The 24,480-nt window shown below is 37.4% G+C and overlaps 1 protein-coding gene across 1 annotated transcript in view; it reads right to left on the bottom strand.

Moving 5' to 3' along the window:
• Positions 1-525: 525 nt before the first annotated feature.
• The window catches only part of LOC124157478 (ATP-binding cassette sub-family G member 1-like), a 105,322-nt gene continuing 81,367 nt past the window's right edge, over positions 526-24,480 (bottom strand). The window contains exons 3-10 of the mRNA XM_046532214.1: positions 15,923-16,118; positions 15,314-15,459; positions 14,136-14,377; positions 12,257-12,555; positions 8,265-8,433; positions 7,704-7,804; positions 1,779-1,934; positions 526-1,146 (exon numbers count right to left, since the gene is read on the bottom strand). Coding sequence (XP_046388170.1) covers positions 769-1,146; positions 1,779-1,934; positions 7,704-7,804; positions 8,265-8,433; positions 12,257-12,555; positions 14,136-14,377; positions 15,314-15,459; positions 15,923-16,118 — 1,687 coding nt within the window. The 3' untranslated portion in view covers positions 526-768. The remainder of the gene's footprint in view (positions 1,147-1,778; positions 1,935-7,703; positions 7,805-8,264; positions 8,434-12,256; positions 12,556-14,135; positions 14,378-15,313; positions 15,460-15,922; positions 16,119-24,480) is intronic.

The raw sequence follows: 24,480 nt of genomic DNA, 5'->3' as shown, positions 1-24,480 counted from the left end.
CGTAAATTTCGACAATTATTTCATGCTAAGTTTACTTACCTTTAAAAATTTCCATTGTTACTTTTCATGTTGCTCTGTTGTTGAAATCAAAGAATACACTTAATAGCAGCCATCTCATAACCAATAAAGTACATCAATCTTGCTATACATATTGTAAATAGTGAGCTTCATAAGGCAATACCTGATGTGATCAATGATATTTCCGGCTTCTCTTTTTTCTTATATCTTGTTGCCATCTTTCTATAAATTATCTTAGATATGAATACAAAGCTCGACTTAAGACAGCTTCATAGGTATCCATAGGCGGATCCAGGGGGGGGGCACGCGCCCCCCCCAGACCATAAAAAATATGCTAGATTTTTAACATTATCATTTCGTTCGTTTTGTATGACGAGGTATCCTTGTGCCCCCCCTGAACAAAATCCTGGATACGACCTTGCTTGTGCCCCTCCCAGAAAGAAATCCTGGATCCGCCCCTGTAGGTATCTATGCTTAAACATCTGGAACCCAAAAAAATGAGACAGCTTCAAGTTTATAATTATTGATTAATATTGACTGATTTTCACCTCTACAGCCATAGCTTATCACAGTTATAAAAATATAAACAATGAAAACATAAAATAAAATAATAAACTTCTCCATGGGAGAAAGTAACAAAGATAAATGTACACAGACTTGTATACATTCATATAAAAATAGTGTTCTTCCACTCAAAACAAAATTTCATATCAGATCGACTAGCATCGTTTCTGAAGTTTATGTCCATTACTATCGGCTAGATTTCATTCTCCACCATAGTGTAAAGAACAGTACAACACGAAGGAAAACAACCCATGCACACAGAGCTGGCACATCCACAGTCCAATAATTGTCATCACAAAGGCTGAACCTCTTGAGAATTTGTGATGGGTAACGTAAGTGGCAATAGACTCCATGTCCCTCTGCAACCTGGTTTCCTTCCTCTGGGCAGCCTAAAGTCCCCCGATCGAAACCATAAACACTCACTACAACACCTTCAAACCCTTGGGAAAGGAAACTAAAGTTTGATAACACCTGGAAGAATGGCAGCATATCGGACACCAGAACGATGTAACCAGCAAAGAGAATATCCACAGCTGACATCATCGCCCCAAGGAATGTTCCATTCTGGAAATGTAAAAATATATGAGACTTTAGGGCTAAATAATTAAAGCAAAAACATGGGAGAAAAACATAAAATTGGGGACTTCTTTAAGAATATAGAATGGGAATTTTTCATTTGAAAGTTTGGATCTGCAGTTGCCATAATAGAAAGCTCCCATTTAATTATACAGGGTGCAGGGAGATGAGGCATGAATGATGAAGAAATACCATTAAAACTTTTGCTTTGCTCATCTTCCTCAGGAATATGAGAGAATATATATTATTCTAAGCTAGTGATATTGCTATGTAAATGTACAACAACATGTTCTCTGTGAGGAAAAAAGGAAAACTACATAGTACATTTTAAAGGGTGAACTTGGCCATTGCAAAAGGTCTTCCTTTCGTCCAGTTTGAATTAAAGCTTGGCTTATTCTTGAATTTTACAGTCATAGACCTGTTGATGAGATAACTAGCAAAAATATGTATGAGTGAAAAATCATGAATAGCCAACTGTAAAATGGATTATAGTATTCGACTAGAGATAATAGGGAGTTCATAGAATTAAAAAAATTATATATACATATACAAATCTATGAAAAAAAAACAAAATAAATTTTCTAACCATTCCAACTAAAATACAAGAATAATATACTCACAACAGAATTGACAAGGGTGCCAAGAACAAGACCCAATCCTTCTGCTCTAAGCATGACCAATTCAGAAATTAAAAGATACATGAAGAAACGGAATGGCTCATTGGGCTGTCCACTGCCGAAGTATGCCACTGAGCAGAATAAGAGGCAGTGGACCATCTGAAACACATTTAAAAGGAATATTATATAGCATTAATAAAAAAAATTATTCAGAGCACATTTTATAATTAGATGTTTCTAATATGTATGCTATGGGATTAAGAAAAGATAGACATAATTGCAACCTAAACAATAGGGTTATATCCATGGGTTGGGAAAAATTATACGAGAACAATTTTGCCATTCATCTCCAATTGTATTTATTAAAAATAAACCATTCTTGAAAAATAAATGGAAAATGTAGCGTTCAAACCATTGCTTGCTACTGCTGAAAGGCAGCACCACCTCAATGAGACAGGCAGAGGACCCTTGGTGCCGGTAGGATAACGGGACCCTAGGGGTTTCGCACCCTTGGACGAGGAGTAGCATCCCCGAGTACACGAGAGTGAGACCTACGTGCCAACACGCAAATCTGGGATTGAATCTGTGGCCATCAGCCTATACGCATATTTCCCGTGTGTATGTATTTGTGTCTTAAAATAAACGGACATGATTTCAATTGTTATGTGCGGCATAGTTATTTCAATCGATACTAGCTAATCCTTGAAGACCCCAAAGAAAATAATAATCAGGAATGGGAAAAATGAGTCAGGAAAAAATTGTGCCACCCCAATCATAACTGTCCATTAGGGCGGATCGCAAAAATCGATTTTTTTCAAATCCATCTGGCCCATTGAAAAAAAGTTGTGGGACCGATCAAAAATAAGGCCTGAAAAATTTGAGACCTCTAGGTGAACCCCTGACCCTCGCTCAAATGAGATTTAGGGGGGGAGGGACCAATTTCGAAAAATATAATATTTTATGGTCATTTCCTATAGATTTTGCCGAGTTACTGCCCTTTAGGGCGAAAATTTCGTGCATTTTTACGTATCTGCCACCGTTTAGCCACAAAATGCCTTATTTGAGTCCGCGTCCGCGAAGAAAATATTCCAACGCCCACGCAGCGTCACGGATACAAGAGCGGCAGGCCAATCCCGTCCCCTCCCCGCTCGCTTCTCCCCCTCCCACGCCTCGAGTACAGCAATATTCATCCTGCGTGTGCTGCTAGGAGGGAGTTCATCCTTGATAATATAAATCGGAAGATGGTGGAAGGTAAAATATGATGAGTAGTGAGACGACTTGTTTCTTAATTGGCGCCTCGTCGGCGTTAAACAAATCGATGTTACCAACTTTTAGAGAAGTGATGAAATATTTGTAGATCCGAGAACGCAGGTAAGGAGCCTACGGTCTATGAAAAGGCCTCTTGAGTGGCTATAAAGGCGTGCGACGTAATGTGACGCGCTTCTCATCCATAATGTGTGACTAAATGGATTTAGCGGTACCACAGGAAGTACTAAAACTTACGGAAAATGGGAATATGCCAAAAGTAGGGTTTTATTGAAGTACAAAACTCAAACACTTTTAAAGGAACATTTGAAATTATGCGATACTTTTGTGTGTGTGTGAAAGAAGGAGCATAAGGTTCCCCCCAATGAAGAAGCATTTTGGGAGACAAGCGGACGAAACGAAAGATGATGGCTGCTGGATTGAATTCTAAAGAAACTCGACAACTGAGGAAAAAAGGGAATCATAGGAGAGCATTGAGTCAACATCGTCAATTCTTGTATGGAAAAATAGTATCAAAAATTTTCTTCATCAATTCATCCGTAGAAAATTAAACTGACGAGAAATCAGCCTATTTGTATCTCTGCTTTCAGCATAAAATAAATACTAAGGGCTATAAACTCACATTGGAACTTTTCGGGGAAAATGCATCTGCGAACTGTGATAGAGGTATATGCAAGAACCAAGCAACAGCAATGATCATTCCCGCATCTTTAGCTGACGTAAAAGTCATAACTTCGTAAGATACATCAAAGCCAGTGTACCAGAACTACTTACGTAGACAGAAAAAGATGCTAATTACTGTCAATACGAAAAGAGAGGTATCAAAGGGCTCCATTTTGATGAAATAAATTTGTAATTTTGACAAATACTTTTGTCTGATGAAAAAAGGTAAGAGGACTTAGCAATCCAAGTTTAAAGGGGAATGTGTGGTGTTAGTGGAAGAAACAGGGTCCCACCTTTGGGGGTTTGCCTCCCCCGTCGGAGTATTAGCAATAGTTATAAAATCTGCGATTCTCGATTCCTTTCCGAGTGAAAACTAGATACAAAAAATTAAAAAGGATTTGAATGCAATGGTACTAAGTGAATACCGCCCAAAAAGGAGGAAGGTATCATCCCTCTGCTACAAGCATTTTTCCAACATTCCCTGAAGTGTGGGTAAACTCTTCTCGGGATTCCCACCGTGTTAATTTTTCCACAAAGGGCAAAGTTTCGAGCTCGGGGCTCATCATCGGGGATAAAGTTTTTTGAATCCCGAGAAGAGTTTACCCACATCATTCGCCGGGAAAGCATAAAATCATATTTCATCTTTGCAGTGGTCTATTTGCTAATTGCACTAAGTTGCCTTTTTTTGACTAAGAATTTCCGACATAAACATTGGGAGGGCAATATAGGGACCCAATTTGCATTGTTGGAAGGATGCGTTTGGCGACCAATCTTAGATTATTTTAAATGCTGAATTTGAATATCAACGTAAAGGACTACACGCTGATTATGTATTGGAGAGAGACATCCGGTTATATCTGACCTTAGCGCTGTGGAAATTCAATAATCTATTAATGAACGTTCCAATTTGAAGTTAAATATTCCTTTTATTATACATCCGGACGAGAGATTCGTGAAGAAATTCACCAAAACTTTGTTGACAGCAGCGAAAGATGAGGAATGACACTGACATAAGAAATACAGACTGGAAAGTAGATAATTGAGTAATTCTTTCGTGATTGTTCCTCCACAGACGATACTGAAAAATCAAATATTAGTTAGACTTACGAAGAAAGACGCACTGGGTGTGACTTTTGGTGCATTTGGGCTGAGGCATGTATAAATATTTCATTACTTCCAATGATCATTGCTGTTGCTTGGTTCATGCATATACCTCTATCACAGTTCGCAGATGCATTTTCCCCGAAAAGTTCCAATGTGAGTTTATAGCCCTTAGTATTTATTTTATGCTGAAAGCAGAGATACAAATAGGCTGATTTCTCGTCAGTTTAATTTTCTACGGATGAATTGATGAAGAAAATTTTTGATACTATTTTTCCATACAAGAATTGACGATGTTGACTCAATGCTCTCCTATGATTCCCTTTTTTCCTCAGTTGTCGAGTTTCTTTAGAATTCAATCCAGCAGCCATCATCTTTCGTTTCGTCCGCTTGTCTCCCAAAATGCTTCTTCATTGGGGGGAACCTTATGCTCCTTCTTTCACACACACACAAAAGTATCGCATAATTTCAAATGTTCCTTTAAAAGTGTTTGAGTTTTGTACTTCAATAAAACCCTACTTTTGGCATATTCCCATTTTCCGTAAGTTTTAGTACTTCCTGTGGTACCGCTAAATCCATTTAGTCACACATTATGGATGAGAAGCGCGTCACATTACGTCGCACGCCTTTATAGCCACTCAAGAGGCCTTTTCATAGACCGTAGGCTCCTTACCTGCGTTCTCGGATCTACAAATATTTCATCACTTCTCTAAAAGTTGGTAACATCGATTTGTTTAACGCCGACGAGGCGCCAATTAAGAAACAAGTCGTCTCACTACTCATCATATTTTACCTTCCACCATCTTCCGATTTATATTATCAAGGATGAACTCCCTCCTAGCAGCACACGCAGGATGAATATTGCTGTACTCGAGGCGTGGGAGGGGGAGAAGCGAGCGGGGAGGGGACGGGATTGGCCTGCCGCTCTTGTATCCGTGACGCTGCGTGGGCGTTGGAATATTTTCTTCGCGGACGCGGACTCAAATAAGGCATTTTGTGGCTAAACGGTGGCAGATACGTAAAAATGCACGAAATTTTCGCCCTAAAGGGCAGTAACTCGGCAAAATCTATAGGAAATGACCATAAAATATTATATTTTTCGAAATTGGTCCCTCCCCCCCTAAATCTCATTTGAGCGAGGGTCAGGGGTTCACCTAGAGGTCTCAAATTTTTCAGGCCTTATTTTTGATCGGTCCCACAACTTTTTTTCAATGGGCCAGATGGATTTGAAAAAAATCGATTTTTGCGATCCGCCCTACTGTCCATCTCTTGTTGGAGCACTTGGAAAAATATGTGTACTGAATTTTCTGATATCAGACTACTTTGGTTGAAAACATACAATTAGAGTTTATTTGGTTGCAACACATGATTGGAACTTGTTATGCTTGAAAATTTTCACTTCAATGACTCAATACAAGGGCTCATATTGTAGTCAAAGTGAAAATTTTCAAGCACAATAAATTCCGATCCTAATAGGAATTAATTCCTGTCATTACAAACAAAATCATCCTTTTTTTAGCCATTTTCTCATACCTTTAAAATGAATATTAATGAGGCCACCCACATTTCATGAGTTGAAAACGACATTGGAGTTCTGGTGAATTTACTTATTCAGGGAGAACTGCTCGTTGACAGAAGTAATTGCTAACAAGAGCGCATACAACATGAAACATGAGGCTACGGAGTATTGGAAAAGCAGTGAACAGCTTAGCAGGGGTTTATAACATCAAATTCTATTAGTGCGAAAAATCCACAGAGGAAAAATCATTCGCCTTGACCGGGATTCGAACCCGGATCCCTCGATTTCCGGCCGAGTGCTTTAGCCAGTTAAGCTACCGAGGCGTCATTCTCCCCTGTGGAAATTTGTGGACTATACCGGACAAGGTGGTATGGACTGCTGAGCATATGATGCGACTAGCAGTCCCAAGTCGTGCGCATGGCGCCACAGCCGGAGAGCAAAGCCCGAACTTTGAACTCTATTATTATTATTTCGCACTATTTGTGCATTGCGGGTGACTCCGTAAAAAGTTATCACCGTGGCTAGTCCCGGTATACTTAAATAAATCAAATTCTATGCTGAGGATTAAGGGTGTTGAAATTTTTTTTCTGAATAGCAAGAAAGTTAGGAAAGGGATTGAGAAATTGAAAAATATGGGCATCTTCTTCCACAATACGGGTCTTTAAACATATTTATTTTTTTACTCTATCACAATCTACAATATAAAAAAATGGTGAATGAGCCTGATTGCCTGAGCAAGGACAAGTCCAGCCAAGGGGTGCACCACTTTCTACGGTCTTCTTCCCTGAGTCAGCCATACTGCTGGGTATTCTAAATTGCCCCATCCCCAGTGGTGGATTAAATGGGGGTTGAGGGGCAGAGACCCGTAATTTTTGGAAAATTTTCAAATGTGTTAACCTTCAAGGTGGAGCTCTAATGAAAGTTTTTATTTCAACAGCTTAAGAAAAAATTTATAAAAAAATTTGATGAATATCTAAAAACAATTGTCCCTGCATATTACAACTCAGATGCATTATTGCTGAAAGGTATTAACAAGACACAGCAAAAGTTATTGCCCCCACCCCCACAAAAGTGACCTTAATCCGCCCCTGCCACCCCTCAGGCCATCTTGAAATCCTCAAGCTTGCATCCCCCTCAAGAGCTTGTGCCCCTTCATGAAGAAAACCCTACATACTCCTTAGCTCCACGCTCTGGGAACTTCTGGCAATGAAATTCAAAATCATACGAGCAGACTTTAAAAAGTTACTTGAATCATTACAATACAGTTTGACATTATGTATTAGTTCATGTTAGGTACATCACAGCACCGATGAATTAGACCAACTGATTTTTTTCAGGTATCTTAATGTAAAATAAATGTTTCTGATTGGAATATGTACCTGCACTGGGGTTCCAGCTGTTAGCTGAGCAGCAAAATAAGAGGCAAGAGAGTACCAATTATTGAAGAGTTCTTTCTGTATTACAGGAAGTTCAGTGGGGTCTGAAAAAGATGGAGAAAGTTTTAAGATAGAAATTACTGCCATAAATTTCGTTCTCAGTCCTATTGCAGCATTAAGTTTGGAAAAACTTTAAACTCCACTTAGGGTTCATTAATTCCTCACTGTGAAAGAAAACTCAAAGGTGCCACTAATTCAATAATAACCTCTTTAAAAGCCGGACCACTCCAAGCATAGAATGCAAAGATTACCATAGCATTTAAGAGGGATGTTTTTCATATCATAGTTAATGTTAGAGCTAAAAACTATGTATGTATTAATGCTTATCAGAAATTCAGCTTTTGGAACTTTTCATACAAGGGCAGTAATCCCATTCAGTGGCTTTATGAAATTTGAATACATAGTGTAACTATAAACGCAAATGTCAGCAATAACTTATGAAATTATTCATTTCTAAATCAACAATCCACAGAAATACTTAGATGGAAAGACAAAATTACTTACATCGGAGCACAGCAGGCATCATGGATGTATATGTGAGATAAACCAGATTTATAAACAGGAATCCTAGGTTGCTAACTGTTCTGCCTCCATCATTACCGGCACCTGAGAACACCATTCCAAGTAATATACCAACCATCAAATGGAAGGCCGCTCGCACTTGTGTGACCGACTAAAGGAATCAACCAAAATACCTACATTTTAGAGACATCATAAATAGGCGCTAATTCTTTTAGTTTTTAATTGGTTTAAAATAATAGAAATATTAGTAGTTATATAGGCAAACATACTTCTTATTTAATACACACATTCATCTCACCAAAACTGTCCCACATTAAATCAAAAAGATGTAGGGAATTATTATCTTTCTCCAACATGTAAAATGCAACACTGTGCTCATGTGTTTCTGATTAAAAGTATTTAAGACACAAAAATTATTCTTTTCCACTGGAGGAAACTAAAACTTTAAGTACTATTAATGTTATTTAATTTTAAACCGAAAATAATATATGTATAAGTGAGTAACCAAATGAGTATTAATTCTTTCCTCTGGTAAAACTATCCTTTCCCTTAATTGATTGGGCTTAAATGCTCCTGTGTCATTTTAAGTTCCCATTGCAAAGCCAATTACAGTGAGAATTGGTGGACTATTTCCGACAGCTTTTAAAGAGAAGCTACTCCAGAGGTAGTAGATAAATTGTCCTCAACCCAGTCACAGCTAAACCAGCCAATCAATGGGCAGAGCACTGGAGTGTGTTGATTATTTTTTATTTTTTCTCACATTATTTTTTCTACCCCTTAAAATATGCTATGGGGTGCACAATGGATATCTTAAAAATTTCAGCCCGATTGTTTAACATTTAGAGGTCGCTCTAAGAGCATTAATGCAGCAACATTCAATTTTCCCGATTTTAGGAAATAACATCATTTTCAGGGGTAATTCACTATGTATTTTCTAGTTTGCTAGAGCCAAAATTTGCTCAATTTTTTACATCCGCTCCACAATTTTCCAGGAGTGAAATACTTTTCCGCAAGTTACAGCACCATGTCACACTCCTAACAGGGAGCTTTTCGCTTGCAGGCCGCATTCATGGTCAGCTGATAGGTCCTGCGCCCCTCATTGCCTCTTGCCCCTTCGTGCCATCCCTGACAAGAGTCAGAGTAAGAAGGGAGGAGTTGCTTAAAAACTTGCACTGTTTTACATAGTAATAAATTCAGGAGACTGTTTCCTTGCGAGTAACCAGAATAGTTGAAAGAATACCAGGACTAGCCGCGGTGATAACTTTTACGGGAGTCACCCACAATGCACAATCGTGCGAAAGATCCACAGAGAAAAAATCATTCGCCTTGACCGGGATTCTAACCAGGATCCCCCGATTTCCGGTCGAGTGCTTTAGCCAGTGCTCCGGGCCTGCTCTACGGCTGTGGCACTGTGTGCACGATTTGTACTGCTTGTGGCATCATATGCTGAGCAGTCCAGTAAAACCTTGTCCGGTAGTGTCCGAAAAATATCCATAGGGAAGAATGACGCCTCGGTAGCTTCACTGGCTAAAGCACTCTACCGGAAATTGGGGGATCCGGGTTCGAATCCCGGTCAAGGCGAATGATTTTTTCTCTGTGGATCTTTCGCATAACCAGAATAGATTAAACCGTTAAGAATGATGTTTAGAGACAACTACATATGTTATGGTTTCTTACCCAAGTTTGCATGTTTCACATTCTCTTCAACCCCATCACAGTCGGATTTCGAATGGTTAAGAGTAAATTTTCGAAGTTGGCATGCTATTGATAAAAACAATGTCATTCATCGTGCGCAAGTCTAGAGAAGTAGTCCTAATCGGCATCCCAGGAACTAAAGCAGCTTGTTTCGCAAAAAATTAGCTGACTTTAATTCTTGAAGTGCAGCAGGTGTTCTATCACCACCAATTAACCCTGAAATACAGAGTGCGTGCTAATGTGAGGCTAACAATGACGCCTGTGGTCCCATTCTGGACTGTTATGTCGAGAATTCCAATCATGTATTCCAGAAATACGAGGAATAGAGAAAATATGTAGAAGCACTGCGCAGAGTTAACTGTTAAAAAGCAACTGTTAAAACTTAAGAAAAATACGTGACGGAGACCTATGCGACAGTTAACAAATGATATGGAGTTTAAAGAAAAATTGGATCAGTTGATTGATATTGCGAGAAGTCTGAATGAAACAGTAAACAGAAAAGTAAGTTATAGGCTTTTAACATGTTGCGTACAGATGGCGAGAATTCTTGTCATTTTTTTCCCGAACGTTCCGGATGGATGACGAAGATTCTCGTCATTTAGGCATGTCAACCTAAGCAATTTTAAAGCGTACAATACGTATTTGTTAGTACCTTTTCAGTTGTTGTTCGTTATTCATAATGAATTGATGCATCATAACGTTTGATTGGGTAAAGTTATTTCCAAACATTAGCTTTTTAACCATTTTTAAACCAAAGGCATTACGCCCTAATAGGCACATATTTCCAATCTCAACACCTTCACCCAGAATCGGCATTCCTAAGAATTTAAATACCCCGTTACGCAATGTTTTAAAAGCAAATCACTATCGATTTCATTTTTATGCAATGACATTGTTGTTAATCATAAATGTATTATTCTCTCAAGAAATGACAACATTTTTATCTTAAGTAGTGAGGATGTTTCTGAAACAGATACTTTTGATGATAAGCCAACATAGTTGTCAAGTAAAAGGTAGATCAATAGGAAAATCCTCCTTACGCCCCAAATTGCACTGACCTGTGATACCTTGAGCATTAGCCTGAGAGGAACAGCTAAGATTCTTGCTGCTACTATGTTAAGGTAACAGGGGTTACTGGCTACTAAAGGAAAGTTTAACTAATTTGTTGAATAGAGTAATTTAAATATTATTTTGCACATTATGTCATTAAATGATTCGATAAATCTCATGGCCGAACTGCCAGTGGGCTGAGATTGTTCATGAATGGAATGCATTGAGGAGTAGAGATTTGAGAACATAATTAAATCATTTTCAATGGATTCAACAAGCATAAATACAAGTAACTAGCTGTTTTCATATCTTTGCTTCTAAGTATATCATATTTTTTGGGATTTTCAACCTAAAAATTTCTTTTGTTTAAAAATATTAGGCTCGAAGAGCAGTGCTGTAGTTATTTTAAAGAATAAACTACAGTAAACATAGGGTGTGGAAAACGTCAACATAGTATTCGTCTCTTCCCCTCTTCCACCGACTCTTGTTAGGAAAGGCATGAGTGGGGTGTAAGGCAATAAGGGACACAGGACCTATAAGATGACCTTGAATGTGGCCTGCAAGCAACCAGCTCACTGTTATAGGGGTGTGTGACATACGAACTTGCGGATAAGTATTTTATTTCTGGAAAACTGTTTAGCAAACATAAAAATGGATCAAATTTTGGCCCTGGCAAGCTAGAAAATAGTGAACCCCTGAAAATGATGTTATTTCCTAAAATCTGAAAAATTGAATGCTATTGCATTTATGCTCTTTGAGCGACCTCTAAATTTTAAAAATTTGGGGTGAAATTTTTAGGATATCCATTCTGCAAGCCATAGCATATTCAAGAGATAGAAATAAAAAATCTGATAAATAAAAAATAAGAAACACCCTAAGGAGCACCTCCAAAAAGGAACGGCACCTGCCAATGGGTAGGCTAGGCACAAAAATCTACTGAATTTATTCATTTCATTTTAGATTTGGGGGTTAGTTAACAATTTTGGCTCCACAGCAAATGGGTTAATTGGCCCGTTAATTACAAATAATTTCACTAAAAATTAATCATTATCGTAATTCCTTTTCTCAATCCATATGCAATGATTGATTTATCAAATTAGTGAATTTTATTATGTACATAGAGAAAGAGTACTGCACCACTAACAACCGATATTATCTTTGAATATTATACGTACTTCCTCCAAATTTAAAAATGGATAAATACCTATTAAGTGTCCAAATGTACCTACCCATTCACAGTGAATTTGCCACAGTGACCTGCCCAGCAAAATTTGGAATTTTTTCAGCTCTGATACAGGCCTCAAGTCCTTGGATGGCAATGACTCGATTTGCAACTCTTCACCTTGAGCTGCCTGCCACATCTTTCCAATGGCAGATGCTTTCCTGGCTGCTGGAAGAATGTGAGAGGGAGCATTTTTAGATGCCTTCCTCCATTTGCTCTGACCAGTGTTCACACCACATTCTGCCAGCATTTCATCAGACATCCTCTTTGTGTATTCTCCCTGGTCCTCACTAGCCACTTCAAGCACTGAGGAAGAAAAATCGAGATCAGCATGAAGTTCTTCATCCTTTAAAGTTCATTATGATGTTTTTTAATCACTACTTAGGAAGTATCTAAGTTCCAAGCAGAAGTCAAAACTTAATCAAATTTACAAAAAATAATATTAACCAATTTCATCCATCAGAAAATAATATGCACATTCCTATTCAACCTTGAGGAGCATTTCAGCTTAAAGTTTAATAATCAAAGAGACAAATTTTGATAAGAAACCGTTGGTTCTTATGTTATTCATGACTAATTTCCTTAAGTTGAATTTTATGCACCATGGTTTCTCCCTATTTCACATGAATATTTTTGCAAGGAAAAAATATAAAACAAGCAACCACATTTTCTCATCTCAACAACTCATAATCTACCTCAGTTTAAAAATACATTTTGTGTTAATCATAAAACTCTCTATTCTGGCATATTTTAAGCTTCATGTTTTCTCTCCAGATTGACCAATGTCTTCTGCCAGAAATTTTGCCTCCAAAATTCCAAATTAGAAAAAAACCAAAAAGATTTTCTCTTATAATTTTTCAGTGAGAGTGACTATATAAAAGGGCATAAACACATCAGAAACGATGAATATTGGCTTTCAAATCACAATATCCACGGTTGTGCTCATTGAGTGTCTGTGCCTCAATACAGGGTCGGCCCTAGCAGGTGCGGGGCTAGGGGCGAACCTTCAGTGCGGGGCCCTTCACTTAAAATATTAAACTCTATACCCCATCTACAAACTCCCTAGCCGTGCCCGCTCTCACTCATGTCAAGTTCTCTCACTCGTTGTTATCACTCACACGACACAGTACTGTACTGACAAACGCAATTGCACAATAAAAATTACTGCATTATTATTCCTTTTTCATAATATTATTTTTTGTCTAGCACGGGCTTAACAATACAGTAATAGTTGAAATTGCGTTTTCAAAACTATTGTATATTTTATTTTTTTCCTCGAACGCGAGGCCCTCCCAAAGCGTGGGGCCCGGGGCGGTCGCCCCGCCCTAAGGCCGGACCTGCCTCAATATGTACCATGTCCCCTAAGTTGTCATAGTAAGGAGTATGCAACCCACAACACATTCAATTTTATCTTCTCAGTACATATCTACTTTGAAAAACCCAACAAAGAAAAGAAATAATGAAAAAAATAACAAAAATTGTCAACATTATTTAAAGGATCTCCTTGATTATTCCATCATTTTTTCTGAAATTTAAGAAAAATTAAAATAAATAAAAATTGTCAGCAATCAATTTTGTTACTTCCCCATATTATAAAGTAATCTTGATAATTATTTGTCTTATCTTCTACAGCATTGTGAGGACAAAACACTTTCATTGTTTTATCAATACAGATACATAGAGAGAAAAAAATGCTGGTGAGAGTTGCTGGTTGCGTGCTCCAAACTATGTTGACTTTGGTAGACATCCTCAAACAAGTCTATCTAGCCATCAACTAACTGGGTCTCATCTCTGTGGGCTTTTTGAACCCAACATAATCTAAAGGAATTTGTGGAACGGTATGGCGGAAATCTACATTCTCACATTAATAAAAGCTGATGCCTTACTGAAGTCTGCAGGACTGTGATACAAGGGACACATGAGACCAAATGTAGCCAGGTAAGGTACAGTCATCTGCGGCGCTCCCTGGAAGATACAGCAGCCTCCCTTTCCCAGCAAGTAAACATGGTCCAGCATCATGTAGAGTGATGCACTTGGTTGATGAAGGGTCATCACGACTGTCCGTCCTCCCCTGGCAAGCTGTTTGAGCAGCACCATGCACTGAACAGAAGCTGAGCTGTCCAGGCCCCTGTGAATTGTCAATTTAACATTTAAAAAAATAAATATCATGGATTTGTGCTTCATATAGGGGAAGGTATTCATAACAGACAAACTGTTAAACTTTTCCTCAAATTTGGCAGTAACGGAAACAGAAAAAACTCAATGGGAGCCCAAGAGGTATCTTGAATTTTATTTTAATGAAAAATGATCAAGTCACTTGCAACCTTTAAAAACAATTTATTTACGCCAGCATGTACAAGATAATGTTACTCCATCATAATTCCATCTTATGTTCGTAAAAAGTGGTTCTGCAATGTTAGGCAATGCAGGTGGCCTCAAGGAGAGGGCACATATCCCCTGAGTCCCCCATACGTATCTGCCACTGAAATTTGGTGGAAAAGTGCACCAGTTTCTCCATCATTGTCAAACACTCGGCCATGATTATTCCCTAATCATGATACATACATCTGTGCACAGATAAATAAAGGCTCATATATTTATTGAATGGAAAAGCTCCAATTCCTTAAAATTGGTACCAAGCAATCTAATGCTATATAGACTGTGGCATAGGCACAATGGGGCATTATCCTAAAAAGTACTAATAAAATTTAGCAAGTTTTAAAGGACTAATAATGTACTTAAAGGCATTTAAACTTCAAATATAAATTTTAGTAATCTTCTTCCATTAACTGTGTAATAAATAGTAATGACTAATACCACTCTATTGTGAGAGTTGCTTTGCTACACATGGCACATTCGAACAGGCAACTCCTTAGAAAAAATGGGATATTTTTATTTGACAATCAACTCATACCATCCATTATATCAAACGGCACCATTATTCTAGCCTGAAAAAAAGTCTCAAAATTTATTTTGACCATGGAGTGTTAAAATAGAACAATAAGGTGATTCCCAAACAGAAGACAGCACATCAATGAACTGGGGGTAAGTTTTTATCACTTACGTAGTGGGCTCATCCAAAAAGATGACAGGAGGGTTGTTGACAAGCTCTAAAGCGACAGAAAGACGTTTTTTCTGACCACCAGAGAGACTACTGCACTTCACAGATGCACTGACAGTCAGTCCAAGAGTCTCCAGAATATCTTGAATCTAAAAGGAAATGAAAGAGTGAAAAGATAATGTGGCCATCCTGAATGGCTAAGGAGCATTATTAATTTTGTAGGAGGAATCCTGAAACCTAAATATGTACTTCATTGCTCTGTTTCCATTCCTCACAGAATGAGAATATGAGTGGCCCTAAGTATTTAGATCTCATATGATTCAAGAAAATATAGAAGGATTTTATTTCACCTAAAATCCAAATCTGTAGAGTAGAGATATGATTTAAAAAATGTAAGGATATATTAGGATTGCCCTCTCTAAGTAAAATTTAACATTCAACCACTATGCTAATCACATGCAACAGACTTGTCGGAGAGCTCTGTGATCCAGACATCATTATTCCCTCATAACATTATTTTTGTATGAGCTGTGTGTGCAACTTATGAAAATGACATTATTGATACCAATTTCCTTTAAACATTTCCCTCCACACAATGCTGAAGACCCTCACCACCAGTTGCCTATCCTTGGAAGAAGCAGACCGTGGCAGGCGAAGTTTGGCCGAAAGCTCCAGTGCCTCTTTTGTGGTAAGGTGGCCCATCAGATGGTCGTCCTGCATGATGTAACAGGACTGCTTGCGCAATGGGGAGCCATGGACTGATTTGACCCTCCCAAGAGCTCTCACACAGCCACTCATGCCTTTGGTACTGTGGATTACATTGGATTAGAAAAGCATATTAGAAACATCAAATTGATCGGATTGCATGAGAAAGCATCCACATAAGCAAGTTTTATAAAAACAGATTTGTATTGCCCATTTTAAAGGCCTGGTTACACGGTACATTAACACATACAAGTTAATGTACGTTTGCGTGAATGATTTTGGTGGACCTGAACGGAACATGTACGTATGCATGAACCAAATTAGAACAGGTTCTATTTTCCGTTCACGCATTCGCACAAGTTGGGTGGTTACACGGTGCATTTCGGCGTTCATTCTTGCATTCATACATATAGACATTAACCCGTACGTGTTAATGTATCATGTAACCAGGCCTTAAGATAATAGCAAATAGACTAAACGGGAGTGTAATTCATGAGAGTGAGATAGTTTTACATATTTCAGTTACTAGTCTAGAGCTTATTAATACAATAATACTAATGGCAAATCATTACAATTAATAGTAATTATGGAGCATTTAATTCATCTGACGCGTTTTACTTGAATGGAAATTTATTTATTTAATCCAGCCAAAAAACCGCACGAGGCAAATTACAGAGGACTCACAACAACAGGAGAAACAATTTAATAATATTAAGCAACATAACCAATAATGAACAAAAAATATTCAACAGTATTTACAAATAAGTAACAAATAACAGTAAATTTCATCAGGTGGTGCAAGAAATAGAGGGAAAATTACGATAGTGATGGTGCAAGATGGATGAGGGATGAAAAAGGAAATAAATTACATAAGCAAAAATCACCATTCAAAGTGACAATGGGAACATTACAACCAAAAATACATGAACCTGTGAACCAGTGGCACAGCAAGGGGGTTTTGGGGGATAACCCCCCCCCCCCCCCCCCCCCCAGAGCTCAGAAATTTTAAAATTAAACCTATTTTACTTAATTGAATTAATATTACTTATATAATTATGCAAGGATTTATAAAATATCCCTCAGAAAGTCGTCAAACTCACTATTTATCCTAATTTTTCTCTGGGAGGGCACCCGCACCTGCCGCTTACCCTGGCGGGTATGCCATACCCCCAGACACCAATGTATTACTTGTGCCGGTTGTGCCTAAAACCCCTCGTAGCCTTAATTCCTACATGCGACCCTACTGTGAAAAGCTGTGGTCCACAGGGATGAGGCTCTCTTGCAGCAGTTAGAAAATATTGAATGTAAAAGTATATATATATCGGCTAACCAATAGAAACAAGGATATTTTTCGATTGGTGGGACTGCAAAAATATGGAATTTCCACCCATGTGCAATGCTCATAGGGATTTGCATTGCATCAGAAAATTTTATTGGACAAAAGATTGCTTTTTAAAATCTCAATATGGATGTCAGAGTAATTCTAAATAACAAAAAAAATTACACCTTAACCTATACAGGCCTCTCAAAATAGCTTCTAGATAATGAGATTGGATTGAAAATAAATTTCAAGCCACGATTGCATGTTTTACAATTCCTCTCCTTATCACTTCAAATATTCATGATCAAGGTGATAAAAGAATCTTGGAATTACGGGAGAATCTGGAGACTTTTATCAATTAGGAAAAAAGATAACACACTTCGTTAAATGCATTAAAATATTCAACACAAAGCCTAGATATCAATAAAGGTATATATTATTGTATACATACGTAAGAATATGTTTTACCAAAGTTTTCTCTGAGCAAAATAAAATTAATTTGCAAAATTTGCACAACCCTACAAAAATCAACGTGTTTTTTTTTCAAATTGGTAGCATCTTTTGTCAGAATTTTTACCAAGAAGTATCGAAATTCTGTGAAAAAATCAAGTCACCTCGTCGACCAGGATGATCTCTTTTTCAAGGAAAGACTAATTAATGATAATACACACGGGAATTGATGATAATATCATTTAAGTCCTTTAATACGGCCACGGCCATCTATGCATACCAGACCTCAGATGCATTATCGTTGAAATGTATTGCATACCACCAAGGCGCTGAGGAAAGTAATGAATCCTCCCCCTACCCCCGGTATAATGACCTTAATACGCCCCTGGTATGAGCTAACGAATAAACATCCTCTGGTGTTACTTCAGAATCAAATTAAGGACTTTTGTAAGCCTTTACATTCCAACCTTTGAACTTGTTAACCTGGACTTCACCTTAGAATTCCGTGTACAAAAGTTTATAGCCATTAAAGAAAGGAAAAAATATAATTGAAATATCATTTAATATTCTAATATTTATCATGACAAATGCCTATTTATTTAAAAGTTTGGTCACTGTGACCGAAAAAACAACAGGATTTTGTTGATTTTTGGTAATACAAAGGCAAAAAATAAGGCAATAATAAAAAGAAAGACATAATTATAATAATATAAGATAATCTTAAGATATTTACCGATTTGATAAAAAATCACAAATTTGCAAAATGAACGAAGAGGGATAAAATCGTCAGCAAATAAAAAATAAACGACATAAAAACTTATCCCTGGAGTCATAAGGACGTATCGAATGGCTGATTCCAACTGCAGAAGGAAAATCCGGAATCTATTCAGTCATTGACATTTGTGGCCTCAGGTAAACATATGTCCACGACATGCAGAGATAGCTCCATGTATCAGCAAATATTAGTTGACTGGCATCTCAGGAAATCATACGACGGTTTCATTAACACTTCGCACCGTAGGAAAGAGCACTTGTCACAGTCACTTTGACCTACCTCGAGCGCCCACTGGATCTCAGAGCTGATGGGTACATGCAAATTACGAGGCCATTGGCGACGCATTGCAACGGACACGTGTTTAACGACGCAGTCACTAATCCGATGTTCAGGAGTTTTTTTTTAGGGAAAATGTGTTTTTTCGAGAGCGTTAACACTATTTTTAAGCATCGCCAGAATAGGGAGAAAAATACCAAGGACGGATTATATGACGTTGACGGAGCCATAGGTCGAAAAAAGAGGATTACTTTGGTACTAAAATGTATTTTCTAAAGCTTCAATTGTAAATAACCACCTCCTGAATGACATAAAATTATTTTATGGAATAATAGAGTTGAGAGCAGCAAAAAGCTTTCCCATCATTACAGGATGCTGATGAAGGTCACGTACTCGTATCTGGCGACTTTTTATTTGCTCATACAAAGTTTAGCACATTATGATACTACGTCGATAGGGTCACAGAAATTGCAGGAAAACAACAATAAGGAAGCGCTAATAGCTTTAAAGGTCACAGACCGATGTAGAAAGATAGGTGCACCGAGGTACACGTAAGATTTCGTTGCTAACCACTGCATTCTAAAATCATTATAACCACAATACTTAAGATTGACATTTTATATTATCTCTGTAATATTCAATCAATGGACCTCTTTTTTATGATGGATTCCCACAACAACTGGCGCTCCCAGGTTTTTCATGACTAAAAATGACAAAATATATAAATATTTAATACAATATAACGCCTAAAATGTAACTTTTCAATAACTCTTGAATGACATGAAATCCTTTTCCTAAAGAGTATTTCAAGCATTGTGTGTCGCTAAATGAAAATGTGCAATTTTATTGACCTAAACTCCAGGAAACATCATTTTATAATTGAAAATGTAGGGGAGACCATGGGTACCGTTGCGACAATTTTCATTTGATCGCCCTTAGTTCTGTAAGTAGGCTACTAAGCTGATCAAAGAGCGTTTATCAATGTAATTTGTATATTAGTATGTGTACAAAAATTAAATTTGCATCCCTGAACACAATGGTTGGCTAATAGGAGCAAGTTATAAAAAACGGCAAGTGCCACAACCGACCACACCCCACGGGCGGTTGTTACAGTACTACGGGTCGGTAGTGATAGGTTTCCAAATAACTCTAAAATTGTCTGTTATCGCTTTAATTTCAAGAAATATTTAACATGATACAGTATAGTCGTCTAGATGAAAACATAACAGCTTAATAACAAAATAAATAAAATCTGGGAACACTTCAATCATTTGCAACTAATAAGGCAGTATAGCATATAAAATTATGATGTCAGTCTTCACATATACCCTACGGTTAATTCATCAGTCTTCATTTGATCGCCCTCACGGAACTTAACGGAAAGAGCTACCTTAGGAATAGAGGTTTAACTGGTTATTAATATATTTCGAAAATAAATTGCAAAAACATATAAGTATTACAACAAAATCTGAAATCGCACCTAAAGTCTACACACATAGCTGTCTTTTACAGCGCCTGAATACTATTTACTCTAAAAAAATTTAAGATATCGCGTTTCATTAAACTCACAAAAATCATTTTCTTCATAAATGTATCTTCATTAAATTGATGACAGTTGAGGAAAACCACAGGGCCGATGAATAAAATCCGAACTTTTTCGCAAGTATTCGTGTACTCACAGAAGCTTACAATAACAAGAGTTGGACAAAAATGAAGTCAGTCGTATCCTGAACATGCCGCAGCCAACCTTACTTACCGAACCGAAGCCGAGCCCTTACATGTTATCAAAATAAGGAATGTTAATACTATTAAGGCAAAATTGTAAAACTGAGCATGATATTCCTACTGTATATCACGTTATAATAAACACAATCCTTGAGTCTATTACGTTTTTTTGCTTACTCAAGTTAAGACGAGATTCCAAAGAGTCAGGCCCAAAACAGTTTCATTGGTTAGAAATTACACGTTTTCAACGGCTGATTTTGAAGGGTATTTATTTCACTGTTGGAGCTCAAAGACTGGAAAATTTTAGACCGAAAACGATCACTTAAACTGCTCCGTTGAGTATCATGATGAAATATACACTCCCTGTTACGACGGAAAGTAGCAAGTTCGTATTATTATTCCAACACAGCAAGCAAATGGTCCCAAGAATGTTTCGTCCCCAGAAGTGAGTCTTCCAACCAAGCGTGAAATGGGTGGCAGCAGATTGCACGGATTCCTCTAGATAGAGAATTTAGAGAAGTTTAACGAATTTCGCCGAATTCTATTCAATAAAAATGACTTGTAGGGAGAAAATAATTTATTTCGAAATTGAACCCACGCCATTCTTTTTTCATACAGCTCATTTTGCCTAAAATTCTTTTCATCCCTTTACTTTTGAATGTCGCCAACAAAAATTTCGTTTGGATTAAGTTTCGGTTGAGAGGCCACTAATAGACAACATAAATTATCTCACAAATAATCTCCAATTGTAAAATTCCATTGATTCATTCATAATATTACCAATGCCCAATGAATATCACGGAGGACATTTATTTTTGAGCGGAGAATTAAAAAAGACCTCAATTGAAAACAGACAAAAAATTAAAAGACGTATTACCGAATTGTGAGCATGGAACAGGCAGGAAAACACTCTACCATTGCTGTAGCGTTGAAATGACTGAGTGAGATTAAACTTTAGTTTGTGATAAAGAGGACAATTTAGACTAAGTAATTGCGATGTTCAAGATTCTGATTTCTCTCTTTGAAATAATGTTCGAGAACGCTTGGAAAGGTCAAGGAAATTACTCATTGTTTTGCGTACTGGTTTTTCCGTTGAAGCTATGAAACGTGGGAATGACTTATTAGCGACGTAGGTAATCTCTGTGTAAGTCACGGTGCATGTGAGTGATACCAATATTTTTTTTTATTGCGTGCAACAACAAAACTCTAGAACTTCACACTGACCGAAATGCGCATAATACGCTTTCAGAACAAGGCATTCCAACGCAGTAACAACATCTGGTACCCAATGATAGCACTACCACGTTCGAACGTGAGGTATCTGATATATATCAGATATAAAAAACATTTTTTCTTTTTACACAACCCACAACATCCGAGGTGATTACAATGCTTTAATTATATTCCCTTTACAATTACGTATTAAATTGTAATGGGAATTGAAACAAATTGAAAGGCTCGGAGTGAATGCGATGACTACTTTAGCATCTCAAAAAACAACCGGTATTGGAGTGATAATGTAATGAAAAGAAATAATTTAAAATTCCCCCGGAACGTAATCAATTGAAGTGATAAATAAACCTAATTCGACGATATTCCACATTCCATACTTTTCTCAATATTTTGTTACAATAAACATCCTTAAAATAAAAGCTTGGAACTACTTCCATGACTATCTTTATCCTTGTAAAAAATAACCGGTACGAAAATGATGAAGGCGTAGATAATTTAAAAAAATCCTCGATAGCGAACTTAATTGAAGAGATAAATCTACTCCAACGATATCCAAAATTTACAAAACAATGATATGTATGGACAAAGAAAACAGGCGATCGAAAGAATTTAATTTCGATCGTGACGCAGACGAGAGAGCCTCACGAGTGATTCGCGCCATTTCCGATCCACGGAATGCGCGAGGTCTCGACGAGTCGCGAGGCAATCGCGCGGGATGAAGGCAGGTCAGTGATCAGCTGAGGAAACTCGCGCCGATCACCTGCGCGCCGGCCGAAGGCAGATGACTTTCAATGCCGCGCTCTCGAACACCGTTCGTTTCCTCTCTGTCGCCATCAATCCCATACGCGCAACAAATGTAAGCTCCATTCAAAAAAGGCCAACTAGCCGTAACTTGACTTTTAATGAACCTGACCAATTGATGGAAAATTTCTTCGTTCCGACCACAAAAATCGCATCACTTGTGGATTCCATTTCAAAGGATTTGCGATAGTTTATGCCTCTAGTGGGGCAATACTATCTTTTTTGGTACTGTTAATTATAAGAGAATATTGAGTTTTTCTCAAACTTTTACCAATATATTTTGTAAAAACATTATTTTTGTGCATAACTGTCCTCGAGTCCCATAATTGCATGTTATCATTATTTCCCTCAATTCTGAAATTATGAAAACCCTATATTAATTGAATGGAAATGAAGAAATGCGTACTAATTTGAGTAACCAAGTCGTTTCCCGACCACTATTTGGCTGATCAGTAAATTATACGGTCGATCATTGCATTATACGGACTCAGGGGAAGATTTCTCTCTTTTTCCTTAAGTTACGGTGGTACCTTCACGGCTAATGCTTCATGCATAATGAATTCTCAATATACATAATCACACGCAGGCATTACGTTAATTTACCACTGTATGATCCTGAAATTTGAAACCACACTACCCTATCAAGTTCCCCATCTAATAGAAAGCATGAGCAAAATGAGAATTGCTCTCATTCCACCCTCTTACAAAGTCAGCATTACACTATAGGGGAGACAGACAATTCACGACCATCTAATCCAGAAAAAAGCGCAATTTTTAACGAATATTACTAAGCCAATAGAATGGTGTAAATATAATTACAACTAGAATATTCATGCATACAAGAAGAGTATACATTAATTTCGCTAAAATGTTTTCATCAGATTTCGGCAAAATATAAAAAGCAATCAAAATCACCATAATTTGAATTAATGGCTGTGAGAAAACTTAGATAACCTGAAACTACGTTTATCACCTAAACTTATACTGCCGATAGCGACATAATTATGCCATACGGAAACTTTAAAATTCACTACACACGAAAAAACGTAAATTGTGACTCGAATGTCATTTCCCTATATTGACTTGTATCTGAGTGTTTCAGAAAGCTGAATTCTTAGCTTTGATGCGTAAAAATATAACAAAATTTACGACCTCTAATGCATGAGGGATTAGAGCACATGACCCTTCGTTTTGCCCGTGGAACATAATTACACCGTAGGTACGGAGTCCAATATGATTACTTCTCAGAGTGAAAGAAGATCAATTAAGTATGACTAAGCTAAATTACACCAAGACACCGGTGTAATTTTGCTCGACAACATTGTAACTTGTAACATTACTCTCTTGCAAGGTCAGCAGCACACTATGGGAAAGGCAATTCACAACCATCATGTCCAGAAAAATGAGCAAAATTTAACGAACATCACTAGGACCATAAAATGGTGTAACTATGATCCACAATTTACAATATTAAGTAGTTTTTGAATTTAAAAGATCTCCACAAACTAGATTTATCATCTGCAGAGGCATTAAAAAATCGTACACGTATTTTGAACGGAGCAAGAGTATTCATAAAATTTCGCTTGAAAATTCCTCTCATGTCACCCTCTTGCTAGGTCAAAAGTACACTGTAATACTTTCATTTCGCCGAATAATACCAGAGAGGAAGTAATCCTCGGGAATACTTAATTCATCTCCTTGCAAAGTGCACCACCACAGAAATCTCATTTATCAGTCTAAAATCGAAAAAAAGAAATACGCTACTGTGGAAAAAGAATTTGAAACGCGTCGTTTTCGGGTGCAATGCGAAACTTTATCAAACAATAGAAAACTTAACGAATGAATGAGAAACGACATTTTTTCTCCCACTAACGGAATGAGCGA

Source organism: Ischnura elegans, chromosome 4 (assembly GCF_921293095.1).
Source record: "Ischnura elegans chromosome 4, ioIscEleg1.1, whole genome shotgun sequence".
NCBI lineage: Eukaryota > Metazoa > Arthropoda > Insecta > Odonata > Coenagrionidae > Ischnura > Ischnura elegans.
The sequence above is the reverse complement of the archived record's forward strand: the minus strand, read 5'-3'. Positions and strand labels throughout refer to the sequence as shown.